General features: G+C 41.6%; 1 protein-coding gene across 3 annotated transcripts in view; it reads left to right on the top strand.

The window, feature by feature from the left end:
- Nucleotides 1-23026, top strand: part of LOC110520074 (cordon-bleu protein-like 1) — a 48458-nt gene that overhangs the window by 20862 nt on the left and 4570 nt on the right. For 2 of the 3 annotated variants that reach the window (XM_021597103.2, XM_021597102.2), the window contains 7 exons: nucleotides 11944-12141; nucleotides 14680-14887; nucleotides 17933-18158; nucleotides 18390-18446; nucleotides 18598-18692; nucleotides 18908-19150; nucleotides 19301-19415. In XM_021597103.2, coding sequence (XP_021452778.2) covers nucleotides 11944-12141; nucleotides 14680-14887; nucleotides 17933-18158; nucleotides 18390-18446; nucleotides 18598-18692; nucleotides 18908-19150; nucleotides 19301-19415 — 1142 coding nt within the window. Of the gene's footprint in view, nucleotides 1-6507; nucleotides 6827-11943; nucleotides 12142-14679; nucleotides 14888-17932; nucleotides 18159-18389; nucleotides 18447-18597; nucleotides 18693-18907; nucleotides 19151-19300; nucleotides 19416-23026 lie in introns of those variants that run through there. The other variant, XM_021597104.2, reaches the window with a different exon arrangement.

Genomic DNA, 23026 nt, shown 5'->3' with positions numbered 1-23026 from the left:
TGGCGCACTGGTACCGCTTGCCTTGCGGTATTAGAGAGAACAGTCTATAACTTGGGTGGCTGGAGTCTTTGACCATTTTTGAGGCCTTCCTCTGACACCGCCTAGTATAGAGGACCTGGATGGCAGGAAGCTTGGCCCCAGTGATGTACTGGGCCGTATACACTACCCTCTGTAGCACCCTACGGTCAGATGCTGAGCAGTTGCCATACCAGGCGGTGATGCAACCGGTCAGAATGTTCTCGATGGTGTAGCTGTAGCACTTTGTGAGGATCTTGCCTGTACTGATAATGTTCTGCAGAAGCTCATTTGACCTCTGAAATTCGGTGTGGGGGTAAAAGTGGGGAGAGAACCAGTCAGACTAGGTTGATCTCTTCTGTGACCTGCGCTGGGTGATTTTCATGGTTCACAGATCAAGGATCACCCAGAATCTTTTCAAATTACATTGATTGACTGACTGGCTGACTTACTTACTATCAGCTGGAGTCTCAGTGGTAGTAAGAAGGAAAGAAAGTACTATTAAAAAAATGTATGTGTGCGTCTCATGGGACCTAGCTATTCCCTTTATAGTGCACTACTTTTGACCAGGGCTATGGCCAAAAGTGGTGTACTAAAGTAAATAAGTTGCCATTTGGGATGGTCCAATGTTACTGAAGTGAAATAAGGTGATTTCGTAAGAGAGGGTTATTACAGTACAAACTGTATATTAACGCTTAGCCAACCTGAAGTTATTAATACCCCCGAGACACTTATCAGTTGTCTAAATAAGGGTGTGAAATTTGCCAAGCGAGTTTGAAGCCTGCATAGGAACATGTTATGGGAAAGTGGTTTTGTTTAGCCTAAAATAATAAAGGATACACATAGGAAGTGGGGAGTTTTCATAGAGTTGCTCTTTTTTTTCTTCTTCTTATCTCTATCCATCCGTCCCACACAGCTCCTGGAGTATTGGCCTTTCCAGACCTTCTCTAAACAGCTTGTGTTTACTGTGAGTGACCTCTTACCAAATTACCAGCTGTGTCCCCGGGCCCTGTGTTTTGTCGTTCCACAGGGATTACCCCCCTCTCTGCAACCCCACCCCCATCCTGTCACACGAATCCCCACCCACTACTACCTCCAACCACAAGTTGTCCCCTTATCATCTGATATGGGATTTCTGTTAGATATAGGACAAACTCAAAAGACAAAAAAATATACTATTTACAGAGGAAGTACACCAAACAATCTATTTTGAGTAGACAACAACCTGTTTGTTGCCCTTACACTTGGAGCATGAACTGAGTGGCACTTGATCGTTGTACTGTATCAAGCACTTAGATTTGTTATTTTAAGTGAAAGAGAACCTGTGAAAGTGACATGCACAGTACATAGTATGGCAGAGGGTGCAGGGAAAGACCTGATGTTGTTAAACTTCAAATGATCTGTCGCTCTCATTGTAAGATGTAGGACATTTACAGGAGCTTTGATCTGGCGCTCTCATTGTGAGATGTAGGACATTTACAGGAGCTTTGATCTGGCGCTCTCATTGTAAGATGTAGGACATTTATAGGAGCTTTGATCTGGTGCTTTCATTGTGAAATGTAGGACATTTACATGAGCCATTGTACGCTTACTACCCAAGATCAAACTGCTTTTGGTCACAAATATATTTAATAAGCAGATGGTGACCTCTTGTATATATTTGTATAATTTAGACAACAAAATACAGCTCTGGACACTTCAAGTACTCTGTAATAGACCGTAAACTGCCGCATCTGTGCCCTGCTTTTCAATTAGAGTTTCAGTTTTCATGTTTCAACCTGTATGCCATTCCTGGAATTATTAAGTATTATGGGAACTGAAAAAACGTTGATATGGATGTCAGTCTGTTTTGTGAAATCTGACACCAACATACTGTAGATATTGGTGCTTTAAATATGAAAATATGTCACGTTCTGACCTTAGTTCCTTTGTTTTGTCTTTGTTTTAGTATGGTCAGGGCGTGAGTTGGGGTGGGAAATCTATGTTAATTTTTCTATAATTTGGGATTTCTGTGTTTGGCCTGGTATGGTTCTCAGTCAGAGGCAGCTGTCAATCGTTGTCCCTGATTGAGAACCATACTTAGGTAGCCTGGTTTCACCTTTTGAGTTGTGGGTGATTTCTTTCCATTTCAGTGTTTGCACCATTCGGGACTGTTTCGGTTTTCATTTTGTTTGTCTTGTTCTTTTGTATTCTGTATTCTGTATTCATTCTCATTAAATTACATTATGGATACATACCACGCTGCATTTTGGTCCTCCGATCCTTCCTACTACTGCTCCTCAGAAGAGGAAGAAGAAAGCCGTTACAATATATCGTTCTGAGTTTAGCTTGCCTATTGTTACCTTTTCTCATATGCAAGCTGCTGGGGAGAGTAATAAGTGCTGACAGGCTCCATAATTAACACTCATTATTACATCACCGGCCTGTACAGCAGTGTTCATTTTGGCACTCTTAAATATTTAGTCTAGTCTTAGCCGTTTGGACCAGAATGTCATTAAATCTTAGTCACATATTGCCATTTGACTAATGATTAGCCTAGTTATACGAAAACAGTGGGCCATTTTAGTCAACTTTTTTGTCACATCACACTTGTTTTGCCTCATTGTATTGCCTCATTTATCCTATAGTAAACATGTGCACAAACATACATAGCCGTGTCCTACACACATATTTTGCTGCATAATATCTTATTCTCTTCTCAACAGCAGAAATATGACAAACATGTATAAGAATATCTAAGAATTATCTGGCCATGTAAATTACTAATTCAGTCTACATAAATATTGCACGTACAAAACAAAGACTCACACAAGCGCAGGGGGGGACTAGAAGGGGGAACTAGCACAATATCACCAGATGCTGCCGCAAAGTATTGGCAAAATAGTATGGGTTGCACCTCCATCACTCGGTCACGGTATTGCCATTGTTCCACAGACACCGCAGCCACATTGATGTCCAAAAAAAGAACGGGGGCTAATGACTGTTTCTTCCAGGCAGTAGTCTGTCACCAGACCTCACTTCAAAATCGAGTCTCAAGTCCCCTGTGCTCGAGTCCGAGTCACCAATGGTCGAGTCACGAGTCTCTATGGCTGAAGTCCTAGTCCAAGTGCTCAAGTCTGAGTCACTGGGTCCACATTAACCAAAAATAAAGTCATTTACCCAGTCAGATATAGTGTAGTGGCAAGATGAATTTGGTCAATAAATTGTTTGCTTTTCCTTTCTGTGCCACCAAGTGTTTACTTCTAGGTTACTGGTAATGTTACCAGGACCACGGTCCGTTGCAAAATCTTCTCAAACGTTCCAGATAGAAATTCCATTAATGGAGCCAACGTTATTCCTTATTCAACATGTCAGAGAGGCATGTTTGTTCTACATAGAATACTCTATCTGAACATCCAAAACGTTGCGTCCTGCTCAATGTGCCCCAGGTTGTTCGCTATAACTACAGTGCGTTCGGGAAAATATTCCGACCCCTTGACTTTTTCCACATTTTGTTACGTTACAGCCTTATTCTAAAAGGAATTAAATATTTTTCCCCCTCATCAATCTACACACAATACCGCAATGACAAAGCAAAAACAGATATTTAGACATTTTTGCAAATGTATAAAAAATACAAAACTGAAATGACATTTACATAAGTATTCAGACCCTTTACTCAGTACTTTGTTGAATCACCTTTGGCAGTGATTAAAGCCTCCCGTCTTCTTGGGTTTGACGCTACAAGCTTGGCACATCTGTATTTGGGGAGTTTCTCCCATTGTTCTCTGCAGATCCTCTCAAGCTCTGTCAGGTTGGATGGGGAGCGTCGCTGCACAGCTATATTCAGATCTCTCCAGAGATGTTCGACCAGATTCACGTCAGGGCTCTGGCTGGGACACTCAAGGACATTCAGAGACTTGTCCCGAAGCCCCTCCTGCGTTGTTTTGGTTGTGTGCTTAGGGTTGTGGTCCTGTTGGAAGGTGAACTTTTACCCTAGTCTGAGGTCCTGAGTGCTTTGGAGCAGGTTTTCATGAAGGATCTCTCTGTACATTACTCCGTTCATCTTTCCCTTGATACTGACTATTCTCCCAGTCCCTGTCACTGAAAAACATCCCCACAGCATGATGCTGCCACCACCATGCTTCACCGTAGGGATGGTGCCAGGTTTCCTCCAGGCGTGAAGCTTGGCATTCAGGCCAAAGAGTTCAATCTTGGTTTCATCAGACCAGAGAATCCTGTTTCTCATCATCTGAGAGTTTTTAAGTGCCATTTGGCAAACTCCAAGTGGGATTTCATGCGCCTTTTACTGAGGAGTGGCTTCCGTCTGGCCGCTCATCCATAAAGGCCTGATTGGTGGAGTGCTCCACAGATGGCTGTCCTTCTGGAAGTTTCTCCCATCTCCACAGAGGAACTTTAGAGCTCTGCCAGAGTGACCATTGGGTTCTTGTTCACCTCGCTGACCAAGGCCCTTCTTCCCCGATTGCTCAGTTTGCCCAGACAGCCAGCTCTAAGAAGAGTCTTGGTGGTTCCAAACGTCTTACATTTAAGAATGATGGAGGCTACTGTGTTCTTGTTTAATGCTGCAGACATTTTTTTGGTACCCTTCCCCAGATCTGTGCCCCGACACAATCCTGTCTCGGAACTCTATGGACATTTCCTTTGTCATCATGGGGTATTGGGTGCAGATTGACGAGGAAAACTTTTATTTAATACATTTTATAATAAGTAAAATAACAAAATGAGGAGAAAGGGAAGGAGTCTGAATAATTTGATGATGTAACATGACTGAACAAGGTGTAGGAAAACTTTTATTTAATACATTTTATAATAAGTAAAATAAATAACAAAATGAGGAGAAAGGGAAGGAGTCTGAATAATTTGATGAGGTAACATGACTGAACAAGGTGTAGCATGTACAAGTTTATTTTTTTTCGTTTTTACCTTTTATTTAACTAGGCAAGTCAGTTAAGAACAAATTCTTATTTTCAATGACGGCCTAGGAACAGTGGGTTAACTAATCAGGGGCAGAACGACAGATTTGTACCTTGTCAGCTCGGGGGTTTGAACTTGCAACCTTCCGGTTACTAGTCCAACGCTCTAACCACTAGGCTACCCTGCCGCCCCATTAGAAGGACGATAGACATTTTTTTTAAATGTAGTGGCGGTATTATGGGCCATACCTTTTGAACAGTAAGGGCTAGATTCAAGTCGTTTTCTCTGAGGAAAAGAGGGGACTTGGATACTTTGGCAACATAACTTGGCTATGAAATGCAGTGGGGAAAGTGAGAGGGTTAAGCGAACCCCGCAGCTCACCAGCTGAAGTAGGATGTGTCCTTCCCACTGCTGAACAGGACTGCGCTGCGCATCTGTGCTGCTAATATGAATTGTGCTAATCACTGAAAAGCTCTCAATCTCTCCAATAACGATTGTTCAGTCCAATTAGTAGTCCGATTTTAGTCACAGAGAATTTAATCTCTTCTTGTTTTAGTGAACTGAAATACAACATTTGCCTTTTTGTTATAGTTTATTCTGGGTCTATTTAGTCAGTTATAGTCTCGTCAATTGCCACTGAAAAATAGGTGTTGGACAAATATTTTAGTCACTATTTTTGTTGATGAAATGAACACTGCTGTACAGTAGAGCCAATCAGGTGGAATACTCAGCTACCTAGTAACCACGAATGTAACTAACAACATCACTTAGATCATATCATTAAAAACCTACCCATGCACACTGCATGTACTTAATCATTTCTGTTTTTCCAATTAGTTTTCTACTACTGTTTACTATTTCACATTTGACCAATTAACCAAAACCAGACAAAGGTCTGATTAAATACAAATGTGGGTCAGATGTCGCAAACAAACGAAAGTTTATTAGAATTGAGACTTTTGGATCCATCAGATCATTAATGCTAAGGTAATGCCGGTGTTACATTAATTAAATTGGCCTCATCTCAACAACCCTATGCAAATGAGTACAAGTCAGAGGCTTAAAGCTTAAGTTTTGTCATCTAATGATATGTTTATCAGACGTCATCAGAAAGTAGACATCATTACAAGATTAGCCTACAAGGAATCCATTCCAAACTCTTGTCTCAGCAACTACAGCCCCCTAGGTGAAACATATCTGTGCAGGTGTGCATGTGATTTCATTTGTTGGCAGGCTGGCTTATGGGAGTTAGATCCACACGCACTTGCTGATGTGACTTCAGAATGAGTCACTTCAAAGAAACAGGGCATGGTGGTAAGTGGTCTGTGTCTTTCGGGTTAATGAAAAGCAAATGCATACAAATGAACACCTGATTCAAGCATTTGGAAAGCGTCCCAGGCACGCTGTTGGACAGGCTCTATAAGGCGGACAGACAGCTAGCGGACACGGTGGTGTGAACTGGAGGATATGAGAGGAAGTTGATCAACATGCTGTGAATGTGATGGATGGCAGGGCTGTGTTGTGTTGCGTTCGGCTGCAACGCATTGCGCAGGGAGGTAAAGTAAAGCTGATTAGCCCTCTGCTTATTACTAGCTGTGGGGGAGCTCTCTCTCTCTGAACGGAACTGAATCTCCACCGACACACCATGCTTAAGAGCTTTCTGCGACTGACAGACGGAGGGGGCCCACTGTGAGGCGATTTTAAAATAAAGGAGACTACAGGTTTTCTAATATCATGGCCTGGGCGTGGCTTTAAGGTAGGCCCGGTCTACTCTGCCCCAGCCGTTTCTTATTATACCTCAGTGGCTCCAAAAGGCATATCGTAGCAGAGTCTGTCTTTGAACCCAGGGGAGATGGCAGGTATTTAAGAGGGGATAACTCAACACTGAGGCCAAGAGGTAAGGAGGCGTTTCTCGATAATGATTGGTGGAGAGGATCTGTTTTTAGGATGAATGTGTCATGTTCCAACATGCATCCAGCATCGGAAAAAGAGAGTACAGGATTCACTTGAGGCACTCTAGGTCTGTCTAGATCTTCTTATAGCACCACCCTGGCTTGCTTTTGTTGCATTGTTTATTAACGAATACACTGTTGAAGAGGAACGTAATGGGTAGATGTGCCTTCAGTCTTAGGGTCTTAAAAAAAAAAAAAAAGAAGGTAATAGCTAGGTAATAATTGAGTTAAGACCCAATGTGGCCCATGTTATTTGTACCGTCATACAAGAACGTTGTACGATACATTGGTTTGAGTGGATAGTTACTGGTTGTAGTTTGCCTTGATTCAATAGTTTTTGCTGAAGTGGGGAGCGTACAGTAGAGTTTCTGTTAACCCTGCAGTGGCATGTGTGAGCCCGTACAGTAGAGTCAACAATGAATGTTGTCGGTGGTTTCTTAAAATACACAGGGTGTTGTCCGGAAGAGGGCAGGAAAGCCTGTTTTGCATAGCCACTTTGGATTTTGCGCTTTGTATTTCAACCCACCTTGCCCAAGGGACCTTTAGGCTACGCACCAACCGTTAACTGACTACAACAGCGGGAATGCTTGCTAATCTTCACGCATCAACCCTGAGTTAACCAATCCCATGTATTCACTGACCGTAACTTCAGCTGGGCAAGACTGACTCCACGGACTCTTGTCGGTCACAAGCATAAACAATCTGTTGTGTTCCCCATCAAGTATGAACTACGTTTCCCTCAGGGTTTCCCATTGACGATGAAACATTTCATGAAAGAGATTGAAAGGGTATTTCACGGGAACATTCCTATGTTCCAGCTTTAGTACTGCATGGTGGAATGTAAATAATTTAGACTGCTTTTATGGGGATGTTATTGTGCCGCCTTTTTATTGCATCAAAACAAATATAAGAATGGCATATCAGGATATAACTTGTTTTAAAAATGATAACATTCCCTGGAGAGTGTGTTTTAATGCAGGCCAGTAATCATACTGTACTTCACTGTGTGAGTAGTTGGTTGCCTGCTGCCCAGCCCCTTCAGTAGATCCATTTAGAGGAGTGAGTAGCAGCCAGTTAATGGCTCCTCTGTCTTGTAAAATGATGCCCAAGCAAAGACTAGGAAGTAGCCTAATCATCAACGGTACAACACTGTAACTGTCAACTTCCGTGGAATGATTTGGAGTCACATAGTCATTACTGTTGAATTTCTATTTCTATGTTTTAGTTCTTACCTTCTTTGGGTAGACCGTATGCAGACCCCCCTGCAGCTGTACAGTACCAGGTGTTATTAGAGGGAGATTCCACTCAACATCTGTTTTCATATGTCACACTGTAAATCAATTGTTGGCCCCAGACAGACAGTAACTGATGGCTGGCAACGGTACCCTGTGAGTTCATGCCACTACTGTGTGTTATCTGATACACTGTCTGGCAACTGGCAAGTACTTAAGTATAGTAAAAGTACTTGTCTACAAAGGTAAATTAATGGTAATGGGTCAATCTATTGGCTGTATGTACCTATATATATATATATATTAGTTGAAGTCAGAAGTTTACATACACCTTAGCTAAATACATTTAAACTCAGTTTTTCACAATTCCTGACATCCAATCCTAGTAAAAATGCCCTGTCTTAGGTCATTTAGGATCACCACTTTATTAAGAATGTGAAATGTCAGAATAATAGTAGAGTGATTTATTTCAGCTTTTATTTCTTTCATCACATTCCCAGTGGGTCAGAAGTTTACATACACTCAATTAGTAATTGGTAGCATTGCCTTTAAATTGTTGCAACCTGGCCAAGATAAAGCATGGCAGTGTGAACAGACAACAACATAGAGTTACACATGGAGTAAACAATAAACAAGTCAATAACATAGTAGGGGAAAAATTATCTATATACATTGTGTGCAAAAGGCATGAGGAGGTAGGCAATAAATAGGCCATAGGAGTGAATAATTAACACTGGCGTGATAAATGATCAGATGAACATGTGCAGGTAGAGATACTGGTGTGCAAAAGAGCAGAAAAGTAAATAAAATAAAAACAGTATGGGGATGAGGTAGGTAAATTGGGTGGGCTATATACCGATGGACTATGTACATCTGCAGCGATCAGTTAGCTGCTCAGATAGCAGATGTTTAAAGTTGGTGAGGGAAATACAAGTCTCCAACTTCAGCGATTTTTGCAATTCGTTCCAGTCACAGGTAGCAGAGAACTGGAAGGAAAGGCGGCTAAATGAGGTTTTGGCTTTAGGGATGATCAGTGAGATACACCTGCTGGAGCGCGTGCTACCATGTTGCCATTGTGACCAGTGAACTGAGATAAGGCGGAGCTTTACCTAGCATAGACTTGTCGATGACCTGGAGCCAGTGGGTCTGGCGACGATTATGTAGCGAGGGCCAGCCGACTAGAGCATACAGGTCGCAGTGGTGGGTGGTATAAGGTGCTTTAGTAACAAAACGGATGGCACTGTGATAAACTGCATCCAGTTTGCTGAGTAGAGTATTGGAAGCTATTTTGTAGATGACATCGCCGAAGTCAAGGATCAGTAGGATAGTCAGTTTTACTAGGGTAAGTTTTGCGGCGTGAGTGAAGGAGGCTTTGTTGCGAAATAGAAAGCCGACTCTAGATTTGATTTTGGATTGGAGATGTTTGATATGAGTCTGGAAGGAGAGTTTACAGTCTAGCCAGACACCTAGGTACTTATAGATGTCCACATATTCTAGGTCGGAACCATCCAGGGCGGTGATGCTAGTCGGGCGTGCAGGTGCAGGCAGCAAACGGTTGAAAAGCATGCATTTGGTTTTACTAGTGTTTAAGAGCAGTTGGAGGCCACGGAAGGAGTGTTGTATGTCATTGAAGCTCGTTTGGAGGTTAAATAGCACAGTGTCCAAGGAAGGGCCAGAAGTATACAGAAAGGTGTCGTCTGCGTAGAGGTGGATCAGGGAATTGCCCGCAGCAAAAGCAACATCCTTGATATATACAGAGAAAAGAGTCGGCTGTTGGTCGAGTTTGGAGTAGCCAGGTGGAAGGCATGGCCAGCCGTTGAGAAATGCTTGGATTTATCGGTGGTGACCATGTTACCTAGCCTCAGTGCAGTGGGCAGCTAGTAGGAGGTGCCCTTGTTCTCCATGGACTTTACAGTTTCCCAGAACTTTTTGGAGTTAGAGCAACAGGATGCAAATTTCTGCTTGAAAAAGCCGGTCTTTGCTTTCCTGACTGACTGCGTGTATTGGTTCCTGACTTCCCTGAAGAGTTGCATATCGCGTCATATCGTACCTATGATGAAAATTACAGGCCTCATCTTTTTAAGTGGGAGAACTTGCACAATTGATGTTCTCAATGGATTGAGATCCGGGCTCTTCACTGGACATGGCAGAACACTGACATTCCTGTCTTGCAGGAAATCACGCACAGAACAAGCAGTATGGCTGGTGGCATTGTCATGCTGGAGGGTCATGTCAGGATGAGCCTGTAGGAAGAGTACCACATGAGGGAGGAGGATGTCTTCCCTGTAACGCACACCGTTGAGATTGCCTGCAATGACAACAAGCTCAGTCCGATGATTCTGTAACACACCGCCCCAGACCATGACTCACTCTCCACCTCGATCCCGCTCCAGAGTACAGGCCTCGGTGTAACGCTCATTCCTTCGACGATAAACGCAAATCCGACCATCACCCCTGGTGAGACAAAACCGCGACTCGTCAGTGAAGAGCACTTTTTGCCAGTCCTGTCTGGTCCAGCGACGGTGGGTTTGTGCCCATAGGCGACGTTGTTGCTGGTAATGTCTGGTGAGGATCTGCCTTACAACAGGCTTACAAGCCCTCAGTCCAGCCTCACTCAGCCTATTGTGGACAGTCTAAGCACTAATGGAAGGATTGTGTGTTCCTGGTATAACTCGGGCAGTTATTGTTGCCATCCTGTACCTGTCCCACAGGTGTGATGTTCAGTTGTACCGATCCTGTGCAGGTGTTGTTACACATGGTCTGCCACTGCGAGGGCGTTCAGCTGTCCGTCGTGTCTCCCTGTAGCACTGTCTTAGGCGTCTCACAGTATGGACATTGCAATTTATTGCCCTGGCCACATCCTTTGTCCTCATGCCTCATTGCAGCATGCCTAAGGCACTTTCGCACAGATGAGCAGGGACCTTGGGCATTTTTCTTTTGGTGTTTTTCAGTCAGTAGAAAGGCCTCTTTAGTGTCCTAAGTTTTCATAACTGTGACCTTAATTGCCGTTCCACAGGTGCATGTTCATTAATTGTTTATGGTTCATTGAACAAGCATGGGGAACAGTGTTTAAACCCTTTACAATGAAGATCTGTGAAGTTATTTGGATTTTTAAGAATTATCATTGAAAGACAGGGTCCTGAAAAAGGGACGTTTCTTTTTTTGCTGAGTTTATATAAAAAACAGGAAAATCTAGTTGTTGCACACATATCCTAATAATAATAGCTCATTCAATGATTAGAGGGGAGATTGTTGGTTTTTAAAGACAACAGTAAAGCGAACAGAGACATGGACAGTGTTTACACAGGCAGCTCTATTCTGATTATTTTCCCACTAATTGGTCTTTTGACCAATCCGATCAGCTCTTTGTGTAAAGACAGCCTTAGCTCACAATGCTCCACCTTTAATTTTCTGTTTCAAATGTGTTATCCTTGCCTATGCTGCACTGTCCTCAAGCCTAATCGATCACACTTGAGTGTCTTGTGACTTGTTTGCAAAGGGAACCCGAGCTCTTTCATCTAATAGCGGCTTGGGAAGGAATTATTCCTTTCATGCTATTTCATGCAGTGCCATAACATAGTCATGTCTGATGAAATTTCCTTTTTTGATCTATTGTGGATGGTTATACTTTTTTTCCCCTGACAAATATTACCCAGAGCCCCTGCACCATATTTTTCTACCACTTCAATGTTACCTACATTTGGGTGCCATCAGGGAAATGTGTTTTTACGTCGTATTGTTTCTGACCGCAACAGGCTGATTATATAATATTAAGAGTTGAAATTATTGTGTGAGGCTCATCTTGTCCCTTTGCTTTTTCCTACCGGCAGAGTGTCAACCAAAAACAAGGCCCCATCTCCCCCAGTATCAGTGAAGGGGCTAGATGGTGCAGGCCTCTCCCAGAGACACTTTGTATCGGCATTTCCTCAGATGACCATGGACCAGAAGGAGAACCAACTTGAACAGGACCTGACTCTGGTTGTGGTTCTGCCAGGCGGAGTGGAGAAGACCGCCACTGTCCATGGCAGGTGAGACTAGGTCTTAATTCTCAACTGGCACCCTATTCCCCACTTAGTGCCTGAGTCATTCCACCAATGTTGTATTTATTATTTATCCCCCATTACTCTTCCTGTGGACCAGCAAAATATAAGGCCGTTTATAAAATAAAATAAAAACATGACAAAACATTCACAGATTTCACAACACACTGTGTGCCCTCAGGCCCCTACTCCACCACTACCGTACTAAATCCATGTGTGTGTATAGTGCGTATGTTATCATGTTTGTATGCATGTGACATTGCCTATGTTTGTTGATTCACAATCCCCGCTGTTCCATACAGTATATTTTTTTTAAATCAGTATTTTTTTTATTTTATCTAATATATGGCTTGCATCAGTTACTTGATGTGGAATAGAGTTTCATGTAGTCATGGCTCTATGTAGTACTGTGCGCCCGGACTTGGGGACCGTGAAGAGACCTCTTTTGACATGTCTTGTGGGGTATGCATGTGCCAGTAGTTTAGACAGACTAATTAGTTGCCTTTTGAGTAGTGTAACTTGGTAAAAAAAAAAAAAAGTTTTGATTTCACCTAATCTTTACATTCTGTTACATGTTCAACTTCATAAAAACAAGTTTTTCCCATCTCAATTGCCAATTAAGTGCCAAATAAAGTAACAGGGTTGACAACATCTTAAATCTGTTATAAATCCCCTCGTGACAGGGGGAATTGAAGCTTGTTGTGTGAAACAGGGAGGGGCAATTGAATGCAAGCTTCACAACATTCTTTTTGTTAAAAAATGTCCAGCCTGTCTATCTATGGGTAACAGGGTTGACATGTTATGCTCGACCCGCTCAGTTTTCTCTGTTTTTCAACACAAAACCCCAGAAAATAGCCAAAAAGAGTAGAACCAGCTCACCTGCTTTTACACTATGATTTGACTATTAAAATATTTTTTGTTTTAATATGTTGGAACTATTAATTTAATCTTCAGAAATGACTTTGTCAAAGGAACAAAAATGACTACTGCTTTACAATGATGGGGAAAACTTGGAGACATGTTGTGGTTAAGTGGTTTAACATTTTAAATGAAGTCACAGAGGATGCTTAGAGAGACATGTTGGGGTTAAGTGGTTTAACATTTTAAATGAAGTCACAGAGGATGCTTAGAGAGACATGTTGGGGTTAAGTGGTTTAACATTTTAAATGAAGTCACAGAGGATGCTTAGAGAGACATGTCAAAATTGATGAATTTAGTCTTTATTCATATCAACAATCTGATTTATTGAATTTTGTATGTGGTCTATATTAAATATCACTTAATTTAGTATAAGACTTTTATATTTCTATATTTGTGCACAATTTCTACTTAAAATATCAAAAGTCACTAATTTTGTGGAATGACTTGCCTATGGGCCCTGGTCAACAGAAGTGCAGGAAATAAATAAAGGAAGTGTCTCCTTGGTAAGACCTCCAAGACATCCCATGATTCCAAGGTGAAGCATGATCTAAATGCATTTGGACCAATTCTTATGCGAATGTCATATATTCCAAAACACATATTTGATTCATATTACTTTTTGCTATAAACGATTACACGAATCCTTCTAACATAACGTGATCTTTCCACGGCTCTAATTGAATGTAGCATTTCTTTGAGTCAGATATTGTAGGTGGCGCAGTAAAAACTTTGGTTTTGGTTAACAATACTTGCACCATTAAATGCACTAAAAAGTTGCATGATGTGGCTGGTTCCTTTTCATTTGCTAAGGTAGAATAATATTATTTGTGTTTTCGGCACAGTTTATTATGGTAGAACTTAGATTTAAATTTTGATACAAGCCCACTGCACATATGTCTTATGAAGTCTGGTCTGTGGAGCTTTCACCCACACCAATTCAGCTGAGACCAAAACGCCTAATCAGACAAACACGAGATGAATATCTTACGGTCAAAAGAGCTTAGTTGTTTTTCAGAACAAAGACTTTGTGTCCTGATATGAAACTACAGACCCACACTGTTCACTCTCCATCAAGTTTACTCAAGATATTATTATTATTCTAGTTTTGCAAGACGCAATCGCACTCCGTTGGTATATTTTGCCCTTTGCCCTCTCAAGCTATAATCGAGACCAACTTTAATATAAAAGGATTAAGTGTCTAATTCTTCAACCTCTTTTCATTTACAGAGTACAGCGAACTAATTCTGATAATAGTTTAACTTTTGGCAAAATATTTGCAGAAACCCTCCCAAGGCCTAGAATTTGGAAACTGCTGGATAGCTTTGCGTAGATATTGTTGCTAAAGAGTTTTCCAGACCACCGACAGTTGTGTATGAGGCAAAAACGGATGGCTCCTTATGCTACATTTTTATCACTGTGAAAAAGTTGTGTGATAATGCATTACTATAATGTAAAGTGTAAAACGTATTCTGTGATGGCGTCTACTTTCGTGATAGTAGTTTCTCCTAGAGCACTTGCAGTTTTCTCTGTGTATATAAAACACACAACCTTTTATCCTTAGCTAGGTTTTATTTATTACTTCTAACCCGTGTCTCTGTTTTTCAGCAAGCCCATGATGGATTTGTTAGTGATGCTTTGTGCCAAGTACCACCTGAACCCATCAGGCTATGTTATAGAGCTCGTCACCACCAACAGAAACCCAATCAAGTTCAAACCCAACACTCTGATCGGGGCCCTGGAGGCAGAGAAGGTTCTGCTCAAACCCAAAGGAATGGAGGACAAGATTAAGAAGCCAATTCCTCAGATGCCAGAGGTACACGTGAGAAATCTCAGTGGTAGAAATGTACTAGTTATAAAAGTTTGATCTGAGAGCTGTTCCCTCAACTTGGGTATTTACTGTAATTAATAATGGCTGTATCTTGTAATATATTTTTTTCTGTGAGTATAGATCATATACTCAGCAACAAAAGAAACGTCCTCTCACTGTCAACTGCGTTTACTTTCAGCAAACTTAACATGTGGAAATATTTGTATGAACATAACAAGATTCAACAACAGACATAAACTGAACAAGTTCCACAGACATGTGACTAACAGAAATGGAATAATGTGTCCCGGGAACAAAAATCAAAAGTAACCGTCAGTATCTGGTGTCGCCACCAGTTGCACTAAGTACTGCAGTTCATCTCCACCTCATGGACTGCAGAAGATTTGCCAGTTCTTGCTGTGAGATGTTACCCCACTCTTCCACCAAGGCACCTGCAAGTTCCCAGACATTTTTGGGTGGAATGGCCCTAGCCCTCACCCTCCGATCCATCAGGTCCCAGACATGCTCAATGGGATTGAGATCCTGGCTCTTCGCTGGCCATGGCAGAACACTGACATTCCTGTCTTGTAGGAAATCATGCACAGAACGAACAGTATGGCTGGTGGCATTGTCATGCTGGAGGCTCATGTTAGGATGAGCCTGCAGGAAAGGTAGCACAAGAAAGGAGGATATCTTCCTATAAACGCAAATCCGACCATCACCCCTGGTGAGACAAAACCGCGACTTGTCAGTGAAGAGCACTTTTTGCCAGTCCTGTCTGGTCCAGCGACGGTTTGTTTGTGCCCATAGGCGATGGTGTTGCCGGTGATGTCTGGTGAGGACCTGCCTTAGAACAGGCTTACAAGCCCTCAGTCCAGCCTTTCTCAGCCTATTGCGGACAGTCTGAGCACTAACGGAGGGATTGTGCGTTCTTGGTGTAACTCGGGCAGTTGTTGTTGCCATCCTGTACCTGTCCAGCAGGTGTGATGTTCGGATGTACCGATCCTGTGCTGGTGTTACACGTGGTCTGCCACTGTGAGGACGAACAGCTGTCCGTCCTGTCTCCCTGTAGCACTGTCTTAGGGGTCTCACAGTATGGACATTGCAATTTATTGCCCTGGCCACATCTGCAGTCCTCATGCCTCCTTGCAGCATGCCTAAGGCACGTTCACGCAGATGAGCAGGGACCTTGGGCATCTTTGTTTTGGTGTTTTTCAGTCAGTAGAAAGGCCTCTTTAGTGTCCTAAGCTTTCATAAATGTGACCTTAATTGCCTACCGTCTCTACGCTGTTAGTGTCTTAACGACCGTTCCACAGGTACATGTTCATTAATTGTTTATGGTTCATTGAACAAGCATGGGAAACAGTGTTTAAACCCTTTACAATGAAGATCTGTGAAGACATTTGGATTTTTACGAATTATCTTTGAAAGACAGGGTCCTGAAAAAAGGACGTTTCTTTTTTTGTTGAGTTTATATATACATACACACACAGTACCAGTCAAAAGTTTGGACACCTACTCATTCAAGAGTTGATTTAATTATTATTCTTTTTACTATTTTCTACATTGTAGAATAATAGTGAAGAAATCAAAACTATGAAATAACACATGGAATCATGTAGTATCCAAAGTGTTAAACAAATCAAAATATATTTAACATTTTAGATTTTTCAAAGTAGCCACTCTGCCTTGATGACATCTTTGCACAAGCTTGGTATTCTCTCAACCAGCTTCACCTGGAATGCTTTTCCAACAGTCTGGAAGGAGTTCCCACATATGCTGAGCACTTGTTGGCTGCTTTTCCTTCACTCTGCGGTCCAACTCATCACAAACCGTCTTGGGTGGGTTGAGGTCAGGTGATCTGATGCAGCACTCCACCAGTCTCCTTTTTGGTGAAATAGCCCTTACACAGCCTGGAGTTGTGTTTTGGGTCATTGTCCTGTTGAAAATCAAATCAGGGTCCCACTAAGCGCAAACCAAATGGGATGGCATATTGCTGCAGAATGCTTTGGTAGCCATGCAGGTAAATCACCTCCACACCATCACACCTTCCCCTCCATTCTTCATGGTGGGAACCACACATGCAGAGATCATCCGTTCACCTACTCTGTATCTCACAACGACACGGCGGTTGGAACCAAAAATATACAATCTGGACTCATCAGACCAAAGGACAGATTTCCACTGGTCTAGTGTCCATTGCTCATGTTTCTTGGTCCAGGCAAGTCTCTTCTTCTTATTGGTGTCCTTTTAGTAGTGGTTTCTTTGCAGCAATTTGACCATGAAGGCCTGATTCACGCAGTCTCCTCTGAACAGTTGATGTTGAGATGTCTGTTACGTGAAATCTGTGAAGCATTTATTTGGGCTGAAATTTCAGAGGTGTTGTTAACTCTAATGAACTTGTCCTCTGCAGCAGAGGTAACTCAGCGTCTTCCTTTCATGTGGCGGGCCTCATGACAGCCAGTTTCATCATAGCACTTGATGGTTTTTGCAACGGCACTTGAAGGAACTTACAAAGTTCATGAAATTTTCAGCATTGACTGACCTTCATGTCTTAATAATGATGGACTGTCATATCTCTTTTATTATTTGAGCTGTTCTTTCCATAATATGGACTTGGTCTTTTACCAAATAGAGCTATCTTCTATATACCACCCCTACCTTGTCACAACACAACTGATTTGGCGAATTAAGAAGGAAAGAAATTCCACTATTTAATTAACTTTTAACAAGGCACACCTGTTAATTGAAATGCATTCCAGGTGACTACCTCCATGAAGATGGTTGAGAGAATGCCAAGAGTGTGCAAAGCTGTCATGGCAAAGGGTGGCTACTTTGAAGAATCTCAAATAAAATATATTTGGATTTGTTTAACACTTTTTTGGTTACTACATGATTCCATATGTGTTATTTCATAGTTTTGATGTCCTCACTATTATTCTACATGTAGAAAATGTAGAAATTATTTAGGTGTGTTCAAACTTTTGACTGGTAATATATATATATAACTTTTTCAAACAGTCTAATAATCACATTTATTTGATTCTCCAGGCAACCGTCCGTCTGGTAATAAACTATAAAAATACCCAGAAGACTATGCTAAGAGTCAGTCCTCGAGTCCCCCTTGAAGACCTCTTACCATCTATTTGTGACAAATGTGAATTTGACCGACAGAGCACATTTTTATTGAGAGATGCCCAATCTAAGGATCCTTTGGATTTGACCTGTTCTCTCAATGATTTTGCAATAAGGGAGGTTTATGCAACAGACACAAAAGGTAAGGGCTTCTCTGATTTAAAAACAACAGCCTTCAACGTTCATTAACCTGAATAATTACCAATCATTCTGAACTAATCTCGGCACCCAGAAGCTAATCTTGTTGTCTGCCAACAAGATGCTTATTCTGTCTGAACGCTATTCACCATTCATTCATTTTACAACTACGCAGGTGTACTCGTGTAAATGCTTAATTTACTACCGCATATCATTTCCATCTTCTCTTTCACAGCTATGGACTCAGAAGATGTACCTGCCTCTCCCACCCCTACTACCACAACTCATCTAGGTAATGTAACTCGATTGTATGATGTTTTTACACGGTTTTATTACCTTGTTTTAATTTACTACTGACATTGTGCATTTGAAGTCGAGTTCATCAAATCTTCGTGTCGGGAATTTCAGAAATGTCTTCAATGAGATCTATACATTCCTAACAGATACCATTCCACCCAGTAAAGATAAAATGCAGAAGGAGAAAGAAAACAAGGGATTGTTCAGTTTATTCAGGAGGAGTAAGAAGAAACCTGAGCAGGTGTGTTCTTTATCTATTCACGTGCAATCACCAACATTTCTCAGCTCAGTCATTTGCAAGTCAATTTTGGCTGATTTAGGAGGATTTGAAAGGGTATGTGTTGGGGAGGCGGGGTATATTGTCACAGTCATGGGATTGGCTAGTTTTCTCTTTGTTTACGGCAGAGAACAGGCCCCTGATCAGGATCTGATTGGATGTTTGTTTGCTCTTTAAAGGGAATGACTGCTAGTGCCCCGGCGTCCCCAGTCTTTCCCAGCAAGCCTCGACCTCTTAGCATGAGTTCGCTCAGTGCCCACTCCTCCACATTCAACTGCAACTCCATGGCTTCTGACATGCCAAAGAAGAGACGGGCTCCCCTGCCCCCCATGCTGGTGTCCCAGAGATGCCCCTCTAACCTCAGCCACCGCCAGAGGTCCATCTCCGACTCAGAGCCCGAAGCCCAAAAGGACAGTGATCAGGTGAGCGGGTCTAACCTGACTAGATCTGAGTTCTTTGTCAATGCCAGGTCTGTCTGTAAAATACTGAGTCTGAATATCCTCAAAATTAGGACTTTATGTCCAGAGTTCTTGGTGAATTTTAATGATTATTTTGTCCCTTCTGTTGTGGAGATGACTGGTCTGAGTCGCAGCACGGAGTCTTCCCTGAAGAGGACAAAGCGCAAGGCTCCCCTACCCCCTGCATCTCCCAGTGTGGTTGTCCTTGATGTAGCTTCACTAGATGGAGGTATGAACGTTTTTAAATGGATTCAATCGTGCTGTATTGAATTGGCTTGTGCTCAACCTCCTGTATATAGGTTTCCACGTTTTCAGATACCATTTTTTTACATGAGGGGGTTACTTGAGTCTATAGCAGGGATCATCAACTAGATTCATCCTCTCAAGAAAACATCTTGAGTGGATGGTCAGGGGCCCGGAACATAATTACAAATCATTTGTGGACTGCAAGAAGCCCAAACAGATATAATATTTGACTAAAACGTAGTCATTTCAAAACTTGCTTGCATTTGTATACAATCACATCTATCTATTATGCATGGGAATACTTTGGAAATTAAAATCACTTGGAACTAACTGGTGTTCTTAGTCTTTTATATCCAACAATTCATTTTTTTTTTTTATTGGCTCAGAAAACATGGGGGGCCAGTTGGGGAACCCTGGTCTATAGGCTCTTTCAACTGTAATTTAGTACACATTTTTCTCCTGGTTTGTGAGACATTGCAATTATTGCATTTCTGGACAATTTGGCAGAGATTTGGACAATTGTACTTTGGTCTCTAAGGTCAACCATTGATAATGGTAAATAAGACCAATGATTGGTCAGTGGGAGTTGCACTCATTTTATTTGGCTCTGATGCCTCCTAGTGGTCGAGACACATTGAGTTAGTTACTGCTCCTGTTCTCGTGATTGAATTTAATTCCAGATGAACACCTAGCTACAGTTGTGACTACAGTGCTTCTTTACAATTTCATTAGATCTTAATAATAAATATGATGCTAAACATAGTTGTGTTTTTAGTGCCGTATCTCTGTTGCTTTATTCTGAATGCTTAATTTTATGCTTTGTAGCTACAAGACTGAGGGATAAGGTCAACACTGTTGTGATCCAAATGGTCTGTGATATAGTCATCGCATCCTTATGTTTCCTCATATTAAGAGTAAAGGCCATGTTCTAGAAGTACTTCCTCTCTCTGAACTTGCATCCTGCAGGTCACCAGAGGAGGGTGTCTGACAGTCTGTGCTGCTGCCTCTTCCTCCTGCCTCTAACCCGCTCTGCCCCTTTCAGCTCCTCCTCAAGCATGTCCACTTCTTTCTGCACTGACCTGCTGCTTTTCCTCATCTTTTCTGTCTGTTAGATTAACATGTTCTATTCTGTTTTTTCCTGCTGCATGTTTGCACCTTTCTGCATAAGTTTTCGTAGGCTTGTCTTTCAGTGTACTTCAATATAATCAAATTGATCAAATAAAGACTATCTGCTATTGATTGAATACCGGCCTTTGGTTATATCTGTTATTTGTTACGGACTAGGTTAGATTGGATTGTATGTTTTCTGTGAGAGAGGAGTGATCTTTAATGAGCTATCATGACAGTAAGTACATTATAATCTAACCTGATTAATTAAATCTACAGACATACACTCCCAGTCGTTCACCTACAGTGCCTTGCAAAAGTATTTACCCCCCTTGGCATTTTTCCTATTTTGTTGCATTACAACCGGTAATTTAAATGTATTTTTATTTGGATTCCATGTAATGGACATACACAAAATAGTCCAAATTTGTGAAGCGAATTTTTCAAATGTATACACTAAATAAAAAATGGAAAAAGTGGTGTGTATATGTATTCACTCCCTTTGCTATGAAGTCCCTGAATAAGATCTGGTGTAACCAATTACCTTCAGAAGTCACATAATTAGTTAGATTGCACACAGGTGGACTTTATTTAAGTGTCACGTGATCTGGCACATGATCTCAGTATATATACACACCTGTTCTGTAAGGTCCCAGAGTCTGCAAGGTGCACCACCAAGCAAGCGGCACTATGACGATTAAGGAGCTCTCCAAACAGGCCAGGGACAAAGTTGTGGAGAAGTACAGATCAGGGTTGGGTAATAAAAAATATCTGAAACTTTGAACATCCAGGGAGCACCATTAAATCCATCATTTAAAAAAAAAAAGAGTTCCTCTGTCCAGTGACTGTTCTTTTTCCCATCTTAATCTTTTATTTTTATTGGCCAGTCTGATATATGGCTTTTTCTTTGCAACTCTGCCTTGAAGTCCAGCGTCCCGGAGTCGCCTCCTCACTTTTGACATTGAGACTGGTGTTTTGCGGGTACTATTTAATGAAGCTGCCAGTTGAGGACTTGTGAGGCGTCTGTTTCTCAAACTAGACACTCTAATGTCCTCTTGCTTAGTTGTGCACCGGGGCCTCGCACTCCTTCTATTCTGGTTAGAGACAGTTTGCTCTGTTCTGTGAAGGGAGTTGTACACAGCGTTGTATGAGCTCTTCAGTTTCTTGGCGATAGCGTTCATTTCTCAGAACAAGAATAGACTGACGATTTTAAGAAGAAAGTGCGTTGTTTCTGGCCATTTTGAGCCTGTAATTGAACCCACAAATGCTGATGCTCCAGATACTCAACTAGTCTAAAGAAGGCCAGTTTCATTGCTTCTTTAATCAGAACAACAGTTTTCAGCTGTGCTAACATAATTGCAAAAGGTTTTTCCAATGAATAATTAGCCTTTTTAAAATAATAAACTTGGATTAGCTAACACAATGTGCCATTGGAACACAGGAGTGATGGTTACTGATAATGGGCCTCTGTATGCCTATGTAGATATTCCATAAAACATCAGCTGTTTCCAGCTACAAGAGTCATTTACAACATTAACTATGTCTACACTGTACTTCTGATCAATTTGATGTTATTTTAATGGACAAAAAATGTGCTTTTCTTTCAAAAACATGGACATTTCTAAGTGACCACAAACTTTTGAATGGTAGTGTAGGTTCTATACACACAGCCCAGTGAGACTTAGTGTAGGATCTATCCGTCTAGGCATCTTTTTTTTCTGCCTCTTTGCTACTTGTTTGTGTTCTTTTCCTGTCTTTTGTAATATCTTTCATGTTGTCAAACATTTTATTTAACCTGGCAAGTCAGTTAAGAACAAATGTTGTATGTACAATGACGGCCTAAGTGAGTGTATTTCATAGAAACGTGATTGTAAGTTCAGTCTTTGAATACCACACTAGCCACTTATCCCAGATTGTATGAATAAAAGTGTCCTCATAAAGATTTGACTTCTCTATGCTTGTATTGCTCCATTTTCTATCTGCCCTCCCTCCCTCCCTCGCTGGCTTCACATAATCAACTTCACAGAGAAAGATCAGACCTGGATGTCTCTCTGTGTCCCTCCCTGACGTCCCACGGCTGTTCACTTCAGTTAGACATCACAGACTGCACAGTGAGGTGTCCCAGTTTTGTATAACCAGCCTGCTGAATATTCCTTCTGCTCTCTATTCCTCTGTGGCGGCCTTGAAATGAAGAGTGAAGAACTAGAGGGGAATATAAGATGCTACATGTCTTCATTAAGCCCAGTTAACTTGTCTGAAATGTCCCTAAGACACACATGTTATGTCTGCAGTTGTGTGACTGTGAAAGTGATGTTAGTAATACTAAATCATCTTACTATTAGTTTTTATAATATGCTGCTTCATTCTGAAGTAAAGGAGTACTTATCTTCCTCATTAGCCAAATTAACTTGTTCTCTAAATGAGTCTCGTTTAAATTGAACGTCTGACATTCTCATCCCCATCACAACACCATTGTCATCACACGCA

Source organism: Oncorhynchus mykiss, chromosome 3 (genome assembly GCF_013265735.2).
Source record: "Oncorhynchus mykiss isolate Arlee chromosome 3, USDA_OmykA_1.1, whole genome shotgun sequence".
Taxonomy (NCBI): domain Eukaryota; kingdom Metazoa; phylum Chordata; class Actinopteri; order Salmoniformes; family Salmonidae; genus Oncorhynchus; species Oncorhynchus mykiss.
Note: the sequence above shows the minus strand (reverse complement) of the source record. Positions and strands in the feature narration are given on the sequence as shown.